This window comes from Aythya ferina (genome assembly GCF_964211825.1).
Source record: "Aythya ferina genome assembly, chromosome: 17".
Lineage (NCBI taxonomy): Eukaryota > Metazoa > Chordata > Aves > Anseriformes > Anatidae > Aythya > Aythya ferina.
The window spans coordinates 12,259,979-12,284,025 of record NC_140316.1 but is presented as its reverse complement, the minus strand read 5'-3'; the positions used below and the strand labels follow the sequence as shown (position 1 = coordinate 12,284,025).

The following is a 24,047-nucleotide window of genomic DNA, read 5'->3' as shown; positions in this document are numbered from 1 at the left end:
GGAGACAAGGGACTTACGTGCGTGATGGAGCCTCGGTACGTGATGGGCGACTCCGGAGGGGGCCTGGATGTGGGTGTCCCCTTGGTGATGCTCCCTCCCGAGGCAGAGCCGAGGGAAGTACCTGCAGGACACAAAGCCAGCGGGTTGGAGGCTGCATTTGCTGCTCAGCACAACGCCTGAGGGGCCAAGAATGCTGATGGCTAAGCCAGCAGGATTCAACCCAACCTCTGGCGAGCTGAGGGACCCGAGAGGAAGCCCACCAGGAGATGTCAGCCTTAAATCCAGAGCATTGCACAACTCTTCCCACCCTGGCCCCCAAGGGAACCAGCCCTGGGGCTGGGAGGTGCAAACAATTCTTCTGAAGCTATCACCTCCCTGCTGCCTTTGTGGAGGGGCCAGGCAGATTTATGGGCCTGAGAGAAAGCACAGCCTGCCGCAGCCTCTGCTGATGTGGTCGGAGCAGATCTCCAGAGAGATGGAGCTCAGGGTGGTGTGAGCTCTGCTCTGTGTTATCTGGCTGGAGCCGATCCGCTGCACACCCTGCCTCTGCCTGCAGGAAGCTTGGGGATTTCACAAAGCAGAATTACCTAAATCACTTAAAAACAACTCATCGATACTCATTCTCTAAGGAAAAATGGGAAGACTAGATTTAAATGAAATGTGGTCCCTGCCCAGCTGCAGCCCCAACACTGAAAACCAGTCGATGGCATTTAACTGGTCTTGCTTTGCTGTCCCGAGCAACAGATTGTGGGGTGCCCCGTGCACACAAAACCCCTGCCAGGATCAAAGCCCAAGCCCTGATGCAGGGCTGTGGCTAGAAATGTCTTGGTGTCCCGTTGGAGATGCTGCACAGACCTACCTGCCACTGCTCTGGCAATCTGAGCAGCTGGAGAAAAGGGGCAAAGAGACCCCTCTGGCTGGGCAGAAACCCCAAAATCCACCCAGACCTTCCCAGGGCAGCACGCATCCCCCCTGCCCTCCCACGCTGGGGCACGGCCGCACGCTCACCCCGCAGGATGGAGCCCTCCTGGGACGGCTGCATCACCAGACTTTCCGGCTGGCTGGCCTGGCTTCTAGGAGAAAGTTGTTCCTGCTTTACTCCAGGAAAAGGCACTGGAAAACACGAAGCACAGATCAGAGTGGCCTCCGACAGCCTCCAGCTGGCACCTCCCGTGTCCTGGGCCACCAGGATCACGTCTCAGCCCCGCCTGGCACCAGCTCTTGTGCCTGGCAGAGGCAGGAGTGGGGACTGGCTGGACCAACAGCCAGGTCTTTGGTGGGGAGCCCAGGAGGAGGACTTGGAAGCCTCCCTGCAAAACCCACGGCTGGCAAAGGGCCTCCTCCAGCACCGCTGCAAGCAGCAGGGGCTGGCAGGTGCTGCCCAGGAGCACGCACTGATCCCATCCCTCCTTGTGGGGTCACAGTGCAGGGCTGGCAGCCACATTCCCCATCCAGACCCAGTCCTTTGCCCAGCTCCTTATGATATTAAGATTTTTTTTTTCAAATCTGCAGGCTAAACACTTTCCTTGTTCACTTCAGGTCATTTACTCTTTATCCCACCAGCCTGGGGAGTGGCAATATGTGTCCTTCCTTCCATCACAGTGTTAGCCAGAGGGTATTTATAGGCTGGGAAGTGTCCCTGCCTGAGTTGTCCCTTTCCTACACTGCATATATTTAGCTCCCTGTCTCTGCTTTCCCCAAAGGCAACTGCTGTCATCCTCGGATCACACCTGCACCCTCTGCACTTCCTTGCCGTGCCCTGCGAGACATCCCTCGCCTCCCGGTTTCTTACCCAGTTTCTTGGGATCCATCGTCAGGGGCAGGCCCATGGTGATGGAGCCGACGGGGACCTTCGCATGCTCGGAGCTGTAGGGTGTGTGGAGCTGGATGGGCATGCCCTGCGGTGCGAGAGGAGGGGTCAGGGAGCAGCTGCGGGCCCCCGCCGGCCGTCCCTGCCGCTCGCCCCCCGACGTACCTGGGAGATGGAGCCCACGGGTCTCTCCAGCACAGGCGGGTGCTTGGTGGAGGAGATGAGGGGAGGAGGGTTGGAGATGCTCGCTAGCCGCTGCAGCCCTGAGCGAGAGCTCTCATGCAGGTTTAGCGGGATGGGGTGTCCTGCACGGAAAACACAAGCATTAGGGAACTGAGGGACAGCAACGTGGCTCCAGGATCCAAGCAGACAATCGCTTTGGAGAGGACTGGACTAGTTTGAGCTATCGCCTCTTCCCTTTTGGTTCTGCATCCAAATCGTGTGTCCTCCAGCCGGAGAGGGACAGCAGAGCGAGGGCTAAAACCCTCCTGACTGCACCAAGGGTGGTGCAGGGAACACTCGTGGTGGTCTGTGACAAACCACGTCCCTCATCCTGCCCCGGTCAGGGCTGGGACACCCGCCTGGCTGCTCTCAGCTGGCCCCACCAGCTGCGAGGGAGGCTGCTCTGTGCTGGAGCAAAGCAAGGGGCTGGCGGCTTTCTGCTGAGCCCTCTCTCCCACCCAAAAAGAAAATAACTGCACTGATTTAAGGGAACAACCCGTGATGCTGGCTGGAACCGCAGCCTCTGTCCTCGGCCGCAGGTCAGGGCAGAGGGGACGTGCCGTGCAGATGGTGGATTGCACTTGCCTGGGGAGTTATACTGGAACAAGTGGGGCTCTGCCTGGGGAGAGGTTTTTATCACATCCCGGGAGTAGGACAGGACAGGGGGCCAGCACGAGGCGGCCGTCGGCTCCGCGCTCAGCTTCTGGGCCTCTGCGATGGATGAGAAGTGCACCGACTTTTCTGCAAGGCAAAAGGAAGACAAACAGCTTGCTCAGCGGCACCCCACGGACAGGCAGACACGCGAAGGGAAGGCTCAGCGAGCAGCCCAAGCCACACGGAGGCGAAACAACCTTCCTCCAGGCTCAGGCTCCTCGGCTGGGGGGCAGGATGCTGCCAGCACCCCGCGTTCCCCGGCACGCAGGGACATCCAGCGGGTGCTGCCTCGCTTGTGACAACCCCTTTGGTCCGCTGATGGGCCAGAAATAAAGGCATCAGCTTGTCGGATGGCAAGGGGACGATGCTCAGAGCCTGAAGTGACCAGCTGTTCTCCCAGCACCTGGGACAAGCGTGCTTTGTGAGACCGTCAAAGGCAAATGAAGTTCAAGACGGGCTCGGCGTGACGACTGGATGTGCCCTCTGCGAGGCAGCTGGGCTGCAGGCAGGGGAGCTTTCGGAAATGAACCGGCTCAGGTTTTGCTGGATGCCAGGCTGGGTTCGCCCTGGCTATAAAAAGGCTGATTCGAGGCCAAGAAGTGCCTGCTGGCTGAAGAGCCGTGCTGGGGGGGGGTTTAAAGAGCAGGTCTCTTCTTGACCCGAGCGCCCCGCGGGGTGCTGGGGAGGGGAGCTTGATCGGCTCCATCCCGAGCGCATCCTCAGGCAGGAACGCTTCACTAAGCAGGCAGATGAGACAGCCGTTTTTGAATGGATTAGAGGCAGGTTTGGTAGGATTTGCTTTTAATCGATAAACACTTAATTTTGCACTGCCCTTCTTTGCCAGACCCACCTGCATAACGCCTGCGTTGACCAGAAATTAGAAACTGGGCAGTAAACAATAGCAGTCACAAATGAACCCAGCCTTTAACCATCAATTTTTGATAAAAATAGATGCCTGAATCCTGCTAAGCCTAATAATAGGGCAAGTAGATTATCAGAGGCCCAATTTAATGAGGCTTTACTGCATTATCATTATTAATGCTCAGTGTACTCAGAAGCTGGGAGATTATTCTTGTCCTCTTCGGTGAGACAAGAAATCCATTATCAGCACGCAGAGGTGTCTGGGCACACACACAGCTGCAGCCTGGCGGGGCCAGACCTCGCCTGCAGCATCTTCCCTCCCCGTGAAGATCCCATGCCAGATCCCAAGGAGCATCCTCCTGGCACAAGGGATCCAGGAGCATCCTCCCCACCGACAGAGGGGCCGTGGCATCTCTTCATTTTCTCCCTTTAAGCTCAGCCCCGTTCAGCTCCCGGGGGGCTGATCCAGCCCACGGCTTGCAGGGTTGAAAGGCGCTGGGATGGCCCAGCTGGAGCTGCTCTCCGGAGCCAAGGCACCACCAGCCAAGGCTCCGCGCCCCCTGGATGGCTCCCGGAGAGCCACGTCCTCCTCCCCGCCCCGCGGGTGCCTCTCCCTCCCCTCCGTGCCTCTGGAGCCTGTGAAATGTGGCCAGTTCTTAATTGCCCCCGCATTAGAGGGCGGCTATAACTCAGCCAGCTTTTGATAAAATAGCACTTACGCGGGGAAGAGAGAGTTCCTATTACCGTTTATCAAGCCCCTGGAATCGGAGCGAAGGAGTCAGAGTTTATACGATCCGTCATCCAAATTAATGCTCTTGGCTCCCCGTCTCCTCCGAAGGCCAACTGAAACACGACTAAATCAACACACAACAAACCGCCGTGCGATAACCCGAGATATGCCCGACGGCGGCTGGGCACCGGGGGAAGGGATCAGGGATCCGTCTGCCTGCCCCTACCCGGCCCCGCGCGCTCCGCGGCTCGTCCCCGCGCTCTGGCCGCCCTCCAAGGCGATACGGACCCGGCCAGGAGCCGCGAGGCAGCCAACGCCTTGGCCAGGATGTGTGCAAGACTGCTTTGAAGCGGATCCAGAACGGTGCGAAGGACGTCGATCCCCCGAGCGGCTGCAGGAGTTTGAGCTCTCTTATCGAGCTGGGCCCCAGCGAGCCGCGGAGGAGGCGGCGGAGCTGCTGCGGGGAAGCTGGACCCTGCCTACGAGGAGGCTCCAGGCTGCTCTGTTTGAGGTTTGCCGGCTGGGCTGGGCTCTCCCCGTTTAACGAGGGCCGTGTAGATGCAGTGTGGCAGCACAACGTGTGGGGTGTGGGCACTTGCTGCCCCATGGGGAGGCCTTGGAGAGCAGGGGAGGGAAGGGGAACCCCCCCGGTACACAGATTTCCCTGCCTGTCTCTGGGTATCTGGCCGCAGACACAGCGCTGAGCCACCACCCGAGTTCATCGCTGCATTCAAACGGGGCTTTGGGGACTTGGTTTCTCCCCTCGGGGTGCCTCTCAGCACAAGCCTGCTCGTTTTCACACGACAGATGCATTCACACCATGGAATGAAGACTCCCGAGGGCCCAAGTGCAACCCAGGCCCCCAGCGGTACCGGCACGCGGGCACGGTTAGCGGGGCTTGGAGATCCCCCGAGATGTTTGCTCCGCTCCTAATCCTCGTCACAGCCTGGGCAGCCCGCTCCATGCCTCTGTGTGACACAGGCCAGGTGCTGTGCGCCTCGCAGGGTAATTAGCTTCATTAACAGAGGTCTGGAGCACTGTGGAGGTGGCCCAGAGAAGAAAGTGCTCCGTGCCGACTACTGGCGTGCGGTGGTGCTGAGCTCCAGGCTCCAGCACTGGCCGTGCCACGCGGCTCACCACGAAGCTGAGCCGTGCAAGACGGATCTGCACAGGGTTACGGTGCAGGAGGAGATCAAAACCCGTTACCCCATCACCCACCACTGGTGGGGAAGGGCTGGAAGGGAGCTGATGTGCCCGGGCAGCAAGCACCGGCGCAGGATCAGCTGAGATGGGACCTCACGGGTGGCAGCACCGTGACTCAGGGGAAAGTCCCTTCCTCAAGGTGAGCAGTCACCTTCCCGGCTTGCATGCAAAACATTCTGGAGGGCTGAGCCACACACGGTGCTCTTTATTGTTTAAGGAAAAAGAAGATTTGGCAACCAGCTCCTTCTGCAAGCACATCCTCCTGTCCAAAAGGGGCCGTGGCTGCTCTGGGGGCTGAACGAGGGCACCGATTTTCCAGAAATGACCACAACCAGCACCAATCTGCCTCATCCACGTGGCCTCATCCCCCCCATCCCAGTGCAGGACCCACTGCTGGGGGGCATCGCCCCCACAAAACCCAGCCTCCTGGCTCCTCTGATGGCACCGCTGGTGGCAGTGTCTCATCGACACCCAGCGGGCTACGAGGGGCAGGGACGGCGACGCTGAACTGGAACAGGCTGTCACCGAGATTAAAAACACATTTAGAGGATAGTCTCATCAGGACTTCCCGACTCTCCTTAACCTTGATCCCCAGGTGCTCCAGCTAATAACACTTCAGCTGCTCTATGGTGGGAAACTCGGGATTGCTCATTAGGCAGCCAAACCACATCAGTGCTATTCCGGGGAGAAAGCACTGGGAATCTTTACAGGAACCTTTGGACTCCAAGTCACAGTATTAGCATTGATTTTAAATGAAATAATGGTCCCTGCTGAGCATTAAAAGCATTCTTTATAAAAAGCCAGCAAGGTAGAAAAGAGCCATTGTACCCAAAGCCCTGGCACGCCTCCAGGCCCCTTTGCTCTCAAGTGAATGGCAGAGACGCTAATAAAGGCAATCTTCACCTCCTCGGCACTCGACACTAGCTCGGTGTTTGCTGGAGGCTCAATGAGACATGATGTACTGTCTAATGAACATGGGAAATTAGCCATGCCTCTCCGGCCCCGCTTCGAGACGCTATTAAAGAGCTTTCAAGGGCTGAAGCAAACGTCCACCTAAGAGGAGGCAAGCTGCTGGCTGCGTGCAGCTGCACACGGGGCACGTTGCGGCACAGCTCGACGCACACCACCACGCTCACCGCCCTACCTTCCTTGTCCCCAACAGCGGGGCTCCGGCTCTTTCCCCTCGGGCTGCTGCTCGGCTGCTGCTGCTCCTTGTCAGCCTGCTGCTGCTGCTGGGCCTGCGACAGCTTGCTCGGGGGCACGTCCTCGCGGGCGGACTCGTGGGCTTTAGTGATCTGCTGCTGGTAGAGGGCCAGGGCGTGGGGAGGCACCTGAGGCTTCACGCTTCCACTCTGCAATATCCCCTCTGAGAAACCTTCGGAAATCTGCAACAGAACAGTAAGAGGTGGTGAAACTCGCCCTGTGCTCTTAACATCCCTCACGGCCATGGAGGCAGCAAGGTGTTAGAGAGCCCCATGTCCCAAACGGAGCTCCAAGGCTCACCAGCCACGGGAGGTTAAAAATCCCACAGCAAAGAGCTCCAGCTCTGTTCTGGTGACACCAGTGGAGAGCCTCAGCCCTCCCTTGTTTAGAGCCTCTACTCTGCAGTTAGTTGCCTGTAGCTTTTGCAAGCAGCTACATGACTGCAGCCACATCTTTTGCTGTAAGAAGGGAAACTAAAAGAGCACCAGGAACGGGTCTTTCCCGAGTATTGAAACCCAGCACACACAAGCAGGGATTTTCTCTCCCCAACCCACAGATGCTCCTCCTCTGGCGCTGACCCTGGAGATAAGAGGGTGCTTTTTGTCACGGCCCCAGCCAGGAACGATCAGCTTTTTGTGGCTCTCCAGTAGCCTTGTGCTGAAAAGGGGAGACCAAGGAGAGCTTCTGGCTGAGGAAGAGCATAAACATGTTTTATGTGGTGATTTTAAGCACGAGACCAGGAGAAGCACAGGGCTGGGAGGGTGCACAGTTGCTTTTTAAAGCAAAGGGAGGCAGCAGTCATGTGGCAGCGAGGAGCTTTTTCTGTCCAGACCTCCCACTACTCTCTGATAGAAGAGCTCGAGGGACATCCAAACATCGCTGGCAGGCTCTCCGGCAGCGGGGAGGACGCTGCGCACAGGAGGCACCTTGCCTGCACGGGGCTCAGCCACCTGCATGCCAGGCAGGGGGACACGTCCCAGTGCAAGTGTACGTGCGAGGCACGTGCTGCATCCCCAGCCCCAACCCTCTTTTTCGGGCACTTACGATGGGAGGGATGGCAGCAGCGCGCTGCTTCAGCTGCTTCAGGTCCAGCGGCTTCTGCGGCGAGGAGTTCAGCCTGGCCTCGCCGGCGGTGTTGAGCAGGCTGGGCCGGGGGGACAGCAACCTGAGCACAAAACAGGGGTTAAGGGGGCAATGCCACGCATGAGCTCCACATTTGATCGCTCCTTCATGTCCCACACCACCCTGCTTCGTGCTGCTGAGCTGGGGAGACACCCTTGTCATCGACGAGGGGCGAGCTGGACGATAACTCATGGCTGGGACCCCGGGCTCCTGAGCACACTGTGCTCTTGTGCTCCTAGCTCTGCAATCCTCTGCCTGGTCCCAGACCTGTTCAGGTGGCTACAAACATGCCCCAGATTGCAGGGTTCACCCTGAGGCTTGGATAGGGGCTGCTCAGCAGGGAACCCCGCTGCACTGCCCGGAGCACGGGGTGCCTGCCACCCCCACCTTGGTGGGCTGCCGGTGCCTCAGCTCCTTTTAGTCTTCCAGGGGACCCACTCTCCCCAAGTACAGGACGCAGACCAGCAGCACCAAGCGAGCTGCAGAGCGCTGGCAGCTTTGCCGTGGGATAACCAGGCCCGGGATCCACGTCCTGCTTTCCAGAGACAACAAGTCCCGTGGGACTCCGTGCTCCGAGACGATTCTGTCTGCCTCGAGAGGCTCTCAGTTCCTCTTTGCTTTAGCTGCTATGCTAATTATTTCTAGCAAACCTGCTGCTGTTGCCCAGAATAAGCCCGAGGGAGAAGCGGAGCCCGGAGTCACGGAGCAGGGCGACCCGTTCAGATTGCGTTTGGGCGCCACGCCACCCTCCCCAGCTCACTCAAGCATCACCCAGCACTCGAGATCAGCCTCACGTTCCTTTTCAAGGACTGACTGTCTTCTATCAAGGCTCTAAAGCCTGGGAAAGCAACCACGCACACGCAGCTGGGCTGCCTGGATCACCTGAAAGGCAAGAGGCTGGATTCGGATGGGATTTGGTGCTCAGCCTCGTGGCTGCACAACCCTGCACCCTCTCTGCTTGCTCTTCCCCGTGGCTGAGCTGCGGGGTGGACGCTCAGAGGATGGCTGTGCCGAGCCCCCGTGCCTCAAAACCTCTGCCTCTCCTCCTGGGACAGGGTTCTCACTGCCACCGAGCACCACATCCCTCCTGCAAGGGCTGTAGGGACCAGCTGATGCCTCGTTTCCCTGGGGTGTTACCAGCACCACAGTGCCTTCCCCCCAAAACGGGATGGGAAAGGAGAGAGGCAAAGCCCTCGGGTTGAGATGTGCCCGTGCTGAGACCCCAGGGCCACGTCGCTCCAGGACATCTTCACTTTCTCTCCCTCCCAGCTCCCATTTGTTGAAGCCAGTTCATCGTTTCTAAGTTTTTACAGCGTGATTTGTTTATTTTAGCTGTTATTTCACTGCTCTCTTCAGCCTATAAATTTCAAGGTCATTCCATGCTCACCCTTGGATGAATAAACAAGCGTGGCCGGGCCATGTGCGGGGAATAAATACAGCGCTGCGCTGGGGCTGCCCCAGCCCTCGCGGCTGCATCGGTGCAGGAACAGGACCCACCTCGGGATCTGCCCCAGGGGTGGGAACTGGGATGCTCTGGGGGAACTGGGATGCTCTGGGGGAGCCAGGTGAGGGGCAGCTCACCCGAGCTGCTCTCTGGACCATCGCGGTGATGTCCACCCATGGGATAGCACAGGTGGGGTGAAGCCACACCAGAGGAACGGGGGCAGCACCCCAAAGGCTGCTGAGAAGTGTTTGGGGACGAGGACACCCAGCACTTGCTCTCAGGACCGCCGTGCCATGCTGAGCTGCAGCACGTCTGTACTGGGGCTCCCAAACCACTGGGGAAAGCCCATGGGGGCAGCATGCCCTGCAGCCCTGGGCCCCATTCCCTGGCAGTTTGGGCTCTGATTTTACCCAAAAGAGGCCAATTTCAGCCTGGTTTTCTGCAGCCCGGCGAGATCCATCAGCAGCAGGAGCTCTCCCTGCTGCAGGCACAGCTCTGTCGGGTGGATGCTCTGCCCTGAGGGGCACTGGTCCTGTCCGCACACAGCAGGACAGGGGCCAAACGTCCCTCAGCAGCTCTCACTTGGGGGCCCCAAACCCAACAACCAGTCCCTACGTGTGGGTGAGGGCACAGGGAGGAGCAGTGAGCCCTCTGCATGGTGCCAGCATGCTCGGGGTGAGCCCGGGGTGGTGCGGAAGGCTTTGGGATGACCGGGACACCACATCCACCCAAATCCTTCAGCTTTCACCACGGGGACCGGTCTGAGACCAAGGGACTGCTCGAACTGCCGGACAACCCAACACACCATGACCCCACTAAGATGGCCCAAACTCCATTTCTTGCCCACGCAATCGTTCCATAAAGGGGACAGAGACCGGGGGCAGTCCCCAGGTTCCCCCAGGGGGTAAGCGTGCACGGCCTCGCACATTTCCCTCTGCCCTGACCTCCCCCTGAACCGCGGTACTGGCCGTGCTCGCAGCAGCCCTCCCAGCACACGCTGCGTGTAACCACGGACACTCAGCTGCCTCCTTCGGCTCTGACGAGCTCAGGCTGCGGCTCCTTCTCCCAGCCTAGCCTTTGCCGGCTCTAACACCAGGAGGACCCACGGTGGCCAGCGACAGCCCCTTCCCCGTGCTCACAGGGACACTCGAGCCACCCCCGTCCCCTTCTTCTGGGAGATGCTGCGGCCACCCCGCTGCTTTCACCAGCTCGGCAGCGCAGGGTGGGCGGGCGAGCATCGCCCACGTGCCCGGTGCTGTCCCAGCCGGGGCGGCTCACGCGGCATCTCGGCAGCCCCGTCCTCTCCGTCGCCTCTGCCCGCGTGCTCGCAGTCACGCGGCGCTGGGGCTGCGGGAGCCGCCCGCGGGCACGCAGCCTCGGCGGGCTGGAGGAGCGAGGAAGCAGGGCAGCGGGATGCCCACGGGTTGTTAGAGGGCTGCAGGCACGCACCGGGAGGCACGCCTCTGGCTCCCGTGAGGTTGCGTTGAAAAGGAGCGAACGAGGAGGCGCGCAGCATCCCCGTGGGCATCACGGTGGGTACCAGCCCCTGCTAACTGGGTGCAGGACACGGTGTGGGCTGGCAGGGCTGGCTGCTTCGCCTGGACAAAGCCATGGGGATGCTCAGACTGCAGCTCTCCCTGCTCTCAGGCTCTGCCATCACCTGCGCCTTCCCACCCGGGCAGCAGAGGGATGCCTGATTCCTGTCTGATATTCCTGGGAACTGTCTGGTGGCTGAGATACCTGCACTGACCCACTGAGGAGCCCGGGTGCAAAACTTCCCGAGAAGAGCCGTTCCTTTGCAGCAGGGAGGCTGCTAAAAGCTGCTGCCGTCCCCTTTTCGGCTGGGTTCGTGTCAAAGAGGAGCAGCAGAGCCCTGCTGGCCTCGCTCCCCCTCGCAGGGAGGTTTCTCCCAGCTGGGAAGGGGAGGGCGGGGAGGGGTGGTGCTGGACTCCTTCCACGCCAGAGAGGAGCTCCCCACAGCCAAGAGGCCCCAGCCCCACCATGGGGCCAGAGCCAGCTGCATCCCCAGCGCCCCCGTCAGCATCTGCACTGCTTCCAGCGAGGGCTGCTCCCGAGGGATGCTCCTGCTCCCTCCTGTGCCAGCAGCACTCACCCACCAGCTCGCAAATCCACCGCAGTGCCCTTCTGGGATCACAGCTGCCTGCCACCTCGTCCTGCTGCTTTCCTCGTCTGTTTTTTTTCTTTTCTTTCTTTTTTTATTTTTTTTAATGCAGCCTGCCCGGCCTTGAAGCACCCGTCTCGCTGCCAACCGCCCCCTGCAAGCCCTCGGGAGGGCTGCAGGATGCTGGATGCAGGACACCAGCCAAGGCAGAGGCAGGAGGCTGGAGAGGTTTCCGTGCCCCCGTGCCACGGCCGGGTGGATGCAGGAGGTCCCTCCCGGCCCAGGAGCCAGCGTGGATGGAAGTGGGAGCCACTAGAGAAAATAGCACTACAAAGAGGCACGTATTTATATATAATTCTTTAAAAAACAGGAAACCCTGTCCTGTTTGTGAGGCTCTTGGGTGGGGAGGGCTCTGCTGCTGTGGTGGGAAGAGACGGGAGGGGAACAGGACGTTTCTCCTCCGAAGAGGCCGATGTTTCCCCTCCTGGTGCCAGGAGCCACCCTTGGAGGGTCACAGACCCCCTCGGCCACTGGCCAGGGTGGCTGCAGGACTGGGGGCCACGGCAGCTCAGGTGAAGGCCCGGTGGTGTTTCTGCAGGAAAGCTCGCACATCCCTCACCGTCCTGCCCCCTTTATGGCCGGGGCGGATATTTCACCCTCGCGGATCCCAGCAGCATCTCCGCCGAGGCAGCAGCTCGCCCCCTCTCCGCGCTGGGAACGCGTCCCCGAAGTGACTGCTCCCCTGCCAGTGCCGACTCAGACAGAAAAACCCTTCCCAGCCCCGGATGCAGGCAGCCCAGTCTACGCCTCTGCATAACTCAGCTGTCCCCAAGGGCACGTCCGGCTCCATTGCATCACCCCGCAGGGCTGCGAGCAGCAGACTCAGCGCTTCTGCGCCCAACACCTGTCTGGGGCCATTGCCCAGCAGCACCCCCGCGTTGGGACACGGCGCTGCCCGCGGGGTCACGGACCCTTCGCGAGCGATGGCCAAAGGGCCACGGCCACGCGGGGACACAGCCGGGCACGTCCCTTCGCCTGGGGAGCACCTCAGCGGTGACGTTCCTAAAAGAAGAGCTCAGGAGGAGGGAGCACGTGGGCACGGCCGCACGCAGCAGACGCCTCGCCCGGCCCCGTGGCCACGCCGTGACCCGCGCCTCTCCCCAGCCCTACCTGCTCTTGTCCACGGCGTCCTGTTCGTCCATCTCATCGGCACTGCAGGTCGCGCTGGAGTCGCTGTCGGGGTTCACCCCGGGGCCTTTGCTGCCTTTGTGGCTCTCCTTCTTCTCGGCCTTGGGCGTCCCCTCCGCCCCCGCCGCCCCTCCGCCGCCGGCGCCGCTTTCCGCCTTCTTGTCATTCCCCTTGTCCTTCTCCTGGCCGTCCTCGCTCTCCTCCTTCTTCACCTCGCTCTTGCAGGGCTCCTCGCTCGCCTTCTCCTCCGGCTCCTCCGTTTTCACCACGTCCACCACCAGCTCCTCTTGGGCCTTCTCCTCGCCGCCGGGCGCCTCGGGAGCCGCCTCCGCAGGAGGGCTGGCGGCAGGAGCGGGGTTGGTGGCGGGGGCCGCGGGCCCGGCGGTGGCAGCAGCAGCGTCGGGGGGCGTGGGGGCCTCTTCCAACTTGACTGCCGGTTCTGCGCCGGAGTCACCTCCCGGCCCGGGTGGTGCCTTGGCCCCGCTTTCGCCTCCCTCTTTGGCTTCGGGCCTCGGCGAGGGAATGCTCTCAGTGTCGGAGCTGTTATTTACTGCAGCTGAGAAAAGGGAAGAAATAAAAATAAGGATCGGGCTGAGATTCTCACTTCCCATACCGCTGCCTCCGCCCCCTCCCATGGGAGGAGAACGCCCTCGTTGCTCCGAGGGGGAGACGATCCCAGGGCTGGCAGCGCGGGGCTGGGATGCCCCGGAGACACACTGGGGGTCTCCCGGCTTGCCCAGCTCAGCATCTGCTGAGCGAGCCCCCACCCAAACCCCAAACCACACTCCCAGCAACTGGGTTTTCCACCAAAACCCTGCTGCTCGCTCCCGGCCACCCTCACCCATAGCTCTGGAGCTCGGCTTTGCTCCGCTGGGCCCGGGAGCTCTGTGGCTCGCTGCCTGTCCTTGCTGGCACGGCGAGGCCGCCGGCTTACGTCCCGCGTGTCCCTGGCACTGCCACCCCCCAGGGCAGCTGGGGACCATCCCAAAACACTGCGCCTGTTTGTTGTTGTCAAAGCCGCCAGAGGCGAAAGAAAGGAGGTCAGGGTCGGTGAGAGCAAAGCTCTGCCAGTGCTGCAGGACAGGTTAATTATTAAATGTCAAGGATTGTTCCTCGGATCTGCTCGCGGCTTGAAAAGGGGCTGGGAAGGCCAGGGACGGAGGTGCTGCGGGGAGCAGGGGCCTGCAGCTGGAAGGGGATTGCTCCCTCCAAGTCTCCGTTATACCATGGAAGGCAGCAAGGGCCAGGCGACCACACATCGCCCCTGACACGCCTTGGCACGGCCCCTTGGGGCACAGCTCTCATGCTTGGGTCCCAAATGGGTAATGGGGCTGCCTCCCAGCTCTCCCTTTACCTGCCTCTCTGCACAGCACCACATTTGGCTTCAAACGCCCCCAAAATGGGGGACATGAAGATGTGGCTGCCCCAAGAGCCAGGCGTTTGAGCACACCCAAAGTCTTCCAGTTCCTGGGCACAGATGTGCAGCTGCTCAGTTCCCCCCATACCCGGTGCTACCCGATGTGAAAGGGGCTGCCGAGGCACAAAAAGGCTCAGCCGGGTGCTGGGCTCTGCTGCACTCGCTCTGGACCCCAAATCCGTGGCTGGGGAGGCGAGGAAGGGAGCTGGGTGGAGATGGGAGCACCTGGCTGGCTGCAAAGCCCCGGGCACCGGGCGAACAAGCGCACGTGCCTTGCATTCGCAAGCAGACCGCTTGGACACGGGCGATTAATCACAGATACAACCCGTGCCAAGTCCTCCTGCCCACCCCAGGGCCTGCCGCGTGGCCCCCAGCCCCAAGGTGCTCCCCACGGGTCTCCAAATGTCACCCCGGAGCCCGCGACCTTCCCGAGCAGAGCTCTGACATTTCCGTGCCCGTGACATTTCATCAACCTCGGCTTCCACGCTCGCTCCGCTCAACAGCCCCCTTCGGAACCAGGCCCCCTCCGCCCAACGGGAGGAATTGGAAATGAGGACTGGGGCTCTAGGAAGGCAAAGCTTCAGCGAGTGTCAAGAGATCTGTCTTTAATCTCAAAACCGCATTGTTTCCTCTCAGCCGCTCTCACAAAGAGCAATAACTACCTTTTACCCCGCGCCTCTGAGTCACATATCACCTCGCACAAAGATTTACCTGGAATCTGCCTTGTAATGAGTCACTTCCAACAATGATTTGAAAAGATTTCCAATTTCAAGTCCCATTAGCCTGGGTGCTAAGGCCAGGAAGCAGCAGGGTGCCAGCAGTGCTGGTTAAGTTATTAAATTACTTTGACAAAAGTCAAATGGGGCTATTGTTGGAAAATTATGCACATTTTCTCCCAACTCTGCTGCCGCGCTTTCTAAGCGATAAATAGCTGAAAATTGTCACTTTCAAGTTGTTTCCTTCCTTTCGTAGGGCTGGGAGAGAGGAAAACGCTCCCTTAAAAAGGGAATGGGGAGGAAAAGACCCGCTGGGGTCCATCAGCCCTGCTGGATAGGGGCTGGGGCAGCCCTGGGGGGGGTTCAGCTGCCTGGGGGGGGGGCAGTGGTGGCCACGATGCCCTGACGGGATGGGGATGGGCTGTGGGAGCCCAGCGGGTTGCATCCATCCTTGTGCATCACCCAGGGGCTCTCTGCTTTGTTTCCTCCTGCAGCCTCCCCGTGGGTCTCTCCCCGAGCCCCCGCAGTGCCTGCAGTCTGCCCCGGCTCGGCCCTGCGCCCTGCCGAGCTGTGCAGGGCCTGGTTTTTGGAGGAAAACAAGAAGAAAGCTGATTTATAACAGCCAACGCTCTGGGGAGCATGTGCTGACGGTAACTGGAAATAAACTGGTGCAAGAAGGGTACTTCTTGCTTCTCTGGGGCGAGAAGGAGCCGCTGGGCATCACCCAGGTGCCACCCTGCGGGGACAAGGTGCGCACGGGGTGGAGAGGGGCCTGGGGAGCGCAGAGCTTCGTCACACCACAGCTGAACTGGGGAGGACTGGGAATGGCAGCGACTTCAGGTGACAGTGATTTGGCACCCCCCAGTCCTCAAGAGCTCAAGGCAGCAGCAAGAGCTGCTCTCCCTGCACACCCTGACTCCTGAGACCCCCGGGGGTCCCCAAAAGAGGCCGGCTGGTGACCGAGCCCTTGCATTGCCCAACCTTCCCAAAATAAACATCCCTCCCGACGGACAGGGGAGGAGGGCAGCGATCCAGCGCAGCCCTCGCAAGCGTGAAATCCCGAGGCATCCGAAAGGTCACGAGCGCCTCGTGCTGCGGGACGGCGTCACCTCGGTGCGGCTTCAGGGTGGCACACGCGGCCCCCTGCGAGCGCTGACATTTGCAGCCCCAGAAAGGCCACAGATGGCCCCTGAACCGCTCTGCCGTGGCTGTATGGCACTGCCGGGATGGCCGAGCACGTCCCCTGCCTCCACCCGCCTCACCTTCTGCCTCCTCGGCCATCTCCTCCTCGTTGCCGCTTGTCCCCGACACCTCCATCTCCTCGTCCTCGGCGGCGGGAGGGAAGGCAGCCTCCTCGCTCTGCACGGCGGTGCCTTTTTTCTTCTTCCTCTTCGCGTTCCTTTCCTTCTCCTGGGGGAAGAGGCAGAGGAAGGTGAGAAGGAAAAGCCCAGCGGGACGGGAGCTGCACAGGAGCGGCCAGCACCCCTCCTGCCCAAAGGGATGAGGAGGGCACTAACACCACCGTGACTCCAGATCGGAGTCCTAATGCAAAACCCTGCATTAAAACCCTACAAAAAGTGGCCGCCGGGACCAGACTCGCCTGCCCAAAGCCCCAGGACGTGGTCTCGTCCAGCCAAAACCCTCGGGGCACAGCAGCACATGGTGCACGCCAGGCACTCACTGCACATGGGGCTGCCCCTCTGGAGGGAGCACAACTCCCTGGGGATGCTGCACCCCACACAAGGAGCAGACCCGGGGTTGCACGGTGGGTGTGGGATCCACCTAGCGCTGCTGTGGTCGGGGTGCAGCATCCCCCTGCTCCCCCTCCTGCAGAGCTCGAGCCCCAGAAACCCCCCGGGGCAGGGTCAGCACTGACACGTGGGCAAAGGATGCGCCTGCAGGAGCCACTAGCACAGGGCCGCTTGCTCCTGTTTACACCACAGATTTCCAGGGACCACCTCCAGCTCCACCAACACCCATGGCCGCATCCTGACGCCCCCCCTGCAGGGAGCAGAGCTGATGACCCCCGTGCAGCACAGCCACCACCACGGCACTCTGCCTTTCGTGCGTCCTGCTGCAGGCGCTGCCAAAGGACTTTGCCTCCTGCTGCTGGTGGGGACACTGGGTGCGTCATGGCATCCCAAAGGGGCCCCAACACCCCGTGCCCCGGCCCTGCCCTAGGACAGCACCGTCCCTGCTCTCCAGGGCACGTGCCGCGGCCACGGGGCGCGCACACACTGCTCCCTCCCTCCCGCCCGCCGGCCTCAAGGAAAAGTCTCGCTCCTGCTATTGTTTCCTGCTCTTGTTGCTTGAATAAATATTACCAGTAGGAACAGGCCCATCATCTCCGGCTCTCCCTGCAAGCCCCACACGGATGACGTGTGTAGGACGTTTATTTACATGGATGAGAAGATAAAGCCGTGGCGGAAACGTTAACTTTGCTGCTGGATCCCTGCGCTGGGAAGAGCCGGTCCCTCCCCTCCGACCCAACTTTTCAATCCTTTAAAAAACTTCCAGATAAAACAAACAAATCCAACGGCTTTTTGCTTGGAAACGCTGCTTGCTCAAAGTCTATTTTTATCAGGCTGGGCAGGAGAGAGGAAAAAAAAAAAACAAAAAAAACAACAACACAACACTTGAGAAACTGCTCTCCGAAGGGCTGGTGGCACCGAGGGAGGCGGGCAGGGCCCCCCCGTGCCCCGTCCCACCGCGGTGCCACCCGTGGTGGCGGCGGTCACGGTGCCCCAGCGCTCACACCTCTGTCGGGGCAGCGATTCGGTAAGTGCACGTTTTTGTCTGAAGCAGCAGTTCCCCGTCATGCTAATGCGGTGACAAAGCTCCGACGTTACTATGGCAAAGACTTCTCTGCCTCTTACTCACGGGTCCGTGACTCAGTCGAGGCCGGGAGCGGGCTCTTCGCTGGGGAAGCAGCCGGGAAGCAGCCCCTGCCTCCACACCGCGCTCGGCTGGAGCCTGCAGAGCTGCCCCGGGGCACCTCGGGTCCCTCCCGCTGTGAAACCCAGCAGCAGGTCCCAGCCACATCCAGGGACACGTTGGAGGCCATCGCCTTGCCTCCTGCCCTGCCGGCAGCTCCATGCAGCTCACCCAGCCTTGCTTGCGGGCAGGGTCCCCCCAGCACTGGGGACACGGGGCCCCCGTCCTGCCAACAACCACGAGCACACCAGGCAGGAGCCCCTGCAGCCTGCGTGAAGCCCACCAAGCATCCAGGCATCTCCCCCCACCACCGTGTGCTCTGCTTAATCCCAAAATGTTTGGCCTCTCCTTGCCGCCACCAAGCAAAGCAGCTGGAGCAGCCAAAGCAGCTGTCAAACCCTGCGACTGATAGGGTAAACCCATCGGTGGGTTCACCTCCCAGCCTCAGCCTCTCGTCAGGGTGCCCACGCTCCCACAGGGTGCCAATGACACGCATTTGACACTGCTGGGACCGATCTAAGCACAGGGTGACAAAGCACCTCCAGGCCCGGCCATGGGGTCAGCCCTTCAGCCCCTGGAGTTTTGCAGGCTCTGGGTAGCAACACAGGAGATTCCCCCACTGCTTTGCTCCCCAAAAGCCCCAATTAGGGCTAGCAGAGACGAGCAAGAGACGCAGCACCAGAGCAGTGATAACTCCCCCTCCGTGGCTCCACAAGCCAGAACAAGCCTGAGCAGCCACCAGGGCAAAGCAGAAACCTCCCGGCAAAGAGCTGCTGGTGAGGACGGCTCCTTATCTCCACCCGCCGGCAAACAGAGCGGCTCCAGGAGGACACCCCGTATCCTCACGCCCCGCTCGCCTTCAGCGCCGAGATTAGAGAGCACAGCACGCAGAAGGTCAGGGCTCAGCGATGCCGATGCCCGCGACGCGCCCGAGGCGCTGGGCAGCGAGAGCGAGCCAAAACACGCCACAGCGCAGACAAAGCCAGGCTTCGAGGTGGCCTGACGCTGCCCCAGCACCACCAGGACGCCCGTCCCTCGGGCACCCCAATCCTCTGGGGACCAGGACCAGTTGCACACATCCCGATGGACCCCGCAGAAAGGGAGCACCGCAGTGCCGGGCACTGTTGCTGCACCCCAAGCCTTTTTCTCCCTGATGCTGGATGCTCAGAGCGGGGGGTCCCCTGCTGGTTCTGTGCTGAACCCTGATGTGTTTTGGGGCACGAGGGATGTTCCCCAGGCTCTGCGTCCCATCCCGAGCCACCTGCTCACCCCCAGCTCCTCCACATCACCCGCACGCTGCTGAACCAGAGGGAAACCTGGGCTCGGGAGGGAGCCCTTCAGCCCTGTCACCCCTACCCGGAGGAGGAGGAGGCTGTGATATTAACGAGCCCCGTTTGGGGAACTAATGAGATCTGCTAATTGAGTTTACTCTCATTAAGCAAGAGGAAGAAAAGCAGCGCCAGTTTGTTTCCTCGCACACGATCGGCACTGGCTGGCGGTGGGGAGGTCAGGGAGTAATTTGGGGATCTCATGGCAAACCTCCACCATGACACACCGGCTCGCCACATGCCTGCTCGGCAGAGGTCAAGGCTGACTGCTGGGTATAGGAGATTAGGAGGCTTGGGTTGCTCGTGAATATATTTAGGAGTCAGGAAGGAAGGTCTATGGCAATTTAATCTCAGTTGTTCTTTCGTTTTATTCAGCTCTCTGGCATCTGCTGTTGCCACAAAACAATAGAGCACAATAAATAACAGCTGAACGTTCATTGTTCTTCTACAAAACCGAATCCCATAGCCTCGAATGCTCAAAAAATAAAACGATGATGCTGATATAAACTGCAAGTGAGAGTGAGCAATTAGACTGGAGCAGTCTAGCGGCTGCCTTGGAGGGACGGATGCAGGGAAAAATGTGGTTCTGCAGAAAAACACTTCTGTGATATAATTTCTGAAACGTTAGGAAGCAGAGTAAATTAATACACACCGATCCCATCGCCAGCTAGGCTGTGTGATCTGATTTCAGATCCTCCTCGGTAATGAACAACGGTATCTTTATAACATAACATTTTATATTCGGAGGGCTTTATGCACGTTTAATTCCAGTCTTTATACAGTTTTTTTTTTGGTCTTTTGTATAGTTTGTTTGCTTTGTCTCTAAAAACAACTCGGTGAAACATAGGAGCACAGGAGTGTCTCTGTGCATAGAGAATTAATAAAAAAGAATCGCCAATGTCTTCTCTTTCTCTCATTCCTATAGACTGACTAGGATATTAAATTCCTGGGTGAGTCATTGAATGTTTTCCTGTCTTTCTTTTTACTCTTGCTGTAATAGCTTGCTTGGAGAGATTCCTGCATTGAACATTGTCCTTTGCATTTTCAAAGCACCCCTTGGGGGTTTAAGCCATGTGAATTCTATTAGCCAGAAACTGGGAACCCCAGGATACTCTACAAATGAAATAATTATAATCCTTAGCTGCTCTTAGCAGTCTGCCCTATCTCCTGAAGGCTGAATGAGCCCCATTTCATTCATGCCCTGCACTTCAGGCCAGAAAAGCAGCGTCAGCCCCTTCTGACGGGGAAACCGAGGCAGGGAGCGATGCGTGTGTTTGCTCGCAACCACAAAGACGACCAACATCCACGTCAGGATCAGCCTTCTCTGCACAATACCTGTCCCACCACCGCAGTTCTGGGCTAAACCCCTCTTTTCCTTGCATTGTCCTAAAACCCTGCATTTATTTGGGGTAAGCTGCCCTCAGTCTACTCCTCCCCTCCCAGTTTATCACCGTGCTCCGGGAGCCGGGGCACGCTCCCACACGGCACCTCCCCTCCTACAGCTCCCCGGGCGCCGAGCGGGCAGATGACCCCGTCCCACATCACTCGCACCCCCAATCCCCGGTGTTTTCACCCCAGAACGTTCTCCAAACCGAGACGGTTTCCCCGTTGCTGCAGGACCGGGCAGGCCCTCGCCGGGAAGTGCCCGAGGCACCTGGCACGGGCAGCGGGGGGATCCTCACCATTTTCAGTTTGTGCTGCTGTAGGATCTCGTCCAGGTTCTGCCTCTTCTTGTAGTTGAAGTAGAAGTTTTTGCACTGCGACACGGTCTTGGAGCCCACCATCCTGGCAATGGCCGACCAGTTCCGCCCATGCTCAAGGAGACCTGAGGTGGAAGGAGGGAAGGGAGAAGCGTTTAAGGCCAGATAAAGTCGCACAAGGGCAGCATTATCCGCACAGGATGGGAAACACCCACTGCGCAAGCCAAACTCCACAGGAACAATATGGTCACTAGCACCCGTCTGCAAGGCTTCCTAGGCCAGGGGATGACCTACAACCGCCTGTTTTTCTTTCCAAGGGGGAAAAAAAAAAAAAAAAAAAAGGCACTGGGCTGTCTAGCTCAGGAACAAAACATCCCGCAGCCACATCAGCACTGCGGGTGGCCAGGAGGGGCTGCCTGCCCTTGGGGACGGGAGCAGGCGGCGCTGCCGTGCCCAGGAGAACCCAGGAGGCCCTACAAAGAAGCAGCGGCGCTCTCCATCCTCCTGTGACTCCCTGGTGGCTTAAACCGGGGTGACAAGGTGGCTCGGTGGGTTGGAGTCCTGGTACAGGTGGGGAGGAAGAGCCTGGGCAGGGAAGTGTCAGGAAGAGCAGCTGAGGTCCCCGCTGGGACCTCAAAAGTCCACGGGTTCGTGCCCTGCTCCTGGGGATGTCACGGGTCGGGTGGGACAGACGCCTGCAGCGGCCACCCCAGAGGGACGGGTGGGTGCTCGGGCTGCACGGCTCAGACCTGGCGAGACCCTGGGCTGGGAGGAACGCCACGGTGCAGGAGGCTGGGGGGACGCGACCCCATCACCAAGCCCAGCGAGGTGCCTGCTGGACACATCAGAGGTGGGGGCCGCAGCCCCGAGCCGTGCACACCGGCACCTGCTCCGCCTGCCCCAGGCTCCTGGAGGTGACCTGGAGGCTGGGGCCACCCGGGCTTTGTGGACAATTAAAGCCTCGCAGCTTGCCATTCTTCCCATGACCTGATTTCCCCATCTGGGGCCATCCCTGGCCTGGCAGCTCGCGAGCTCTCGCGGAGGACAGCACGTCGGGGGCCAAGCAGCCTCTGAATGGGGTGTCCCTGACCCCAAACCTCCCCCCGTGCTGTGGCAGGGCAGCACGTGGCACAGCTCCCCGGGCCCTCCCCAGCACCTTGTGTAAAGGACGGGCAGACCCTGAGCCCAGGGGCACGGCACTGCCACCAACGGGGACTTCAAGAGCTGGAAACCCACAGGGAACAACCTGCCCAAGGCACCTTCCTCTTCTCTACGGGGTTTTTCTGCCCAGAGGTCACAACAACCCACAGAGCCTGGGAACGGGGACTGCCTGGGTGTCCCCGACCTCTGTCCCCACACCCCTCCCTTGTTGTCCCCAGCCCTGACACCACGGGGCTCAGGACCCCGGTGTCCCACCCTAGGGCTCCTGTGAGCAGCCCTGCTTGTTCCTGAGAGCCACGCAGCCGTGCCCAGCAGGGGACGGGGTGATCTCAGCACCAGGGCCCGAGGGATGCACCTCTGAGCAGGAAACGTGCAAGGGGAGGGCATGCCTGGGGGGGACACGGGTGAGTCTGCGCTGAGTAGGTAGCACTATGTACCTCAGGACAGGTTAAAAAAATAAAACAAATAATAAAAAAACAACCCCTCCCGGAGGAAAGCAGCTGTGCTCAGCACGGCAAGAGTTAACGGCCCGGCCGTGCCTGTATCCTGCCCTGTCCCAGCACCAGGGCTTATCAAATTGCACGCAACACGCAGGCATCACACAGAGCGCTGAGCACCACAAAAGGCCGGGGCCAGCCAAGAAACAAGTTTGAGCTTTAACTCTGCAGCTCCCAGCGCCGCTCCTGCGAAACCCACGACCTCCGCCGCCGTGCTGGAGGGCTGGGGCTTCTTAAATAGGAAAAAAAAATAATAAAAAAAGGGACGTCCGGCCACCAACCACGAGAGGTAACGAGCTGGGGGCAGCAGTCCTCCCCCCAGCGTGTCACAACCCAGCGCCGTGGCCAAAGCAAACAAGGCTCCCAGCCCCCTTGGCTCATCGCTGCGCCGTGCACCGAGCACAGCACCCGGGGCTGGAGCCTTTTGCTGCGCCCCGGGCAAAGCCTCCCAACGCCGGCGCTGCCCCCGCTCCTGGCAGTGCCCTGCGAGCAGCCACGGGACCCAGCCCGGTAAACGGGGGGTCCCTGTGCTGCCTGTGGTCCCCCACACGATGTGACCTTCACCGGCTGTGCGGTGCCAGCTCCCGCTGCCCTCTCCCCTGCCATGCTGGCTGTGCCACCCTGCCCAGCACCACGGGGACGCTGCCATGGCCCCGCTGGGAGCTCGCAGCTGGCCGGGCAGGTGGCTGCATCCGTGCCCGGCTCACGAGGATAAGGCAGCCTGTGGGACCCAGCGGGGTGCCCAGCCGCTCTCCTCCTGATGCTCAGAGCAGAGCAAAACAGCAGCACCTGCTGCCCCGCCGGGAGGGATCGCCCGAAATACACCCCCCGGGTACCCTCGCCACGCGCCCCCCGGCTCGGCAGCCCCCAGCCCAGTGCTCCCTGGCACGCCAGCCCGGCTCGGCACGGCCGTTCGTTTCCCAGCACAACTGAAACTATGACTAACTGAGTTATCAGATCGTACCGAGAGCTGCGCTCCTTGGCGTGCCGTGGGGGCTCGGCACGGCGTGGGGGCTCGGCACGGCGTGGCCCTGCAACCGCGGGGTCTGCCCCTGGACACGCAGCTACAGCTCCACGCCAGGCACCAGCCCCAGTGTTAATTAACCCCATCATCCTCAGCACCCCCCCTCGCCGTACTTACATGCCGCGGGTCTGGCTGCGCCGGGCGGGGAGCGTGCCCGGAGCATGCAGCGGGCGGGCTGGGACGGACGCGGGCGTTGGGGCGCGCTTCAAAGCCCCCCCGGGCACGCCAGCTCGCAGCAAAGCGCTGCGAGTGCTCCGCTCACGCCCGCCCCGCTCATTTTGCTTTCGCTCCCTCGCAGCAGCCGGAGAAAGAGAAGAAAGCAAAGCCGGTTCCTTAAATCCTGGGGGCGAGAGGATTTCAGAGCCATGGGCGGCGGAGAGCGGCGAGCGGGCGCCGAGGCTGGAAACCGGGTCACAGGGGGGAGAGTCCTGACCCCGGTGCCAGAAGTTGGAGGGGACACATGCTCTGGCCCCAGCTCTCCTCCAGCGGGGCGCGGGCGCTCGGTCCTCCCGCTCCTCCTGCTCGCGGCGGAGCTTTTCCAGCCGGCTGCAGCCGCGGTTGTTAAGGTGGATGGAAGTGCCTCCGGTATTTTCTCCCCTACCTCCTCGCTCAGCAGCCTGGGGCTACGGGGAGGGGAGGCTGTGCAGTTTCAGGAGATGCCCGATGTTGCCAAGAAAGAATAATAAATAAATAAACCCAGAGAAAAAAAGA

At 60.5% G+C, this 24,047-nt stretch overlaps 1 protein-coding gene across 12 annotated transcripts in view; it reads right to left on the bottom strand.

The window, feature by feature from the left end:
* Positions 1-24,047, bottom strand: part of NCOR2 (nuclear receptor corepressor 2) — a 223,944-nt gene that overhangs the window by 27,485 nt on the left and 172,412 nt on the right. For all 12 annotated transcript variants that reach the window (XM_084539360.1, XM_084539364.1, XM_084539369.1 and 9 more), the window contains 10 exons: positions 20,637-20,779; positions 15,955-16,102; positions 12,542-13,115; positions 7,728-7,848; positions 6,625-6,865; positions 2,618-2,773; positions 1,976-2,115; positions 1,793-1,898; positions 1,009-1,113; positions 18-121 (listed from right to left, as the gene is read on the bottom strand). In XM_084539360.1, coding sequence (XP_084395486.1) covers positions 18-121; positions 1,009-1,113; positions 1,793-1,898; positions 1,976-2,115; positions 2,618-2,773; positions 6,625-6,865; positions 7,728-7,848; positions 12,542-13,115; positions 15,955-16,102; positions 20,637-20,779 — 1,838 coding nt within the window. The remainder of the gene's footprint in view (positions 1-17; positions 122-1,008; positions 1,114-1,792; positions 1,899-1,975; positions 2,116-2,617; positions 2,774-6,624; positions 6,866-7,727; positions 7,849-12,541; positions 13,116-15,954; positions 16,103-20,636; positions 20,780-24,047) is intronic.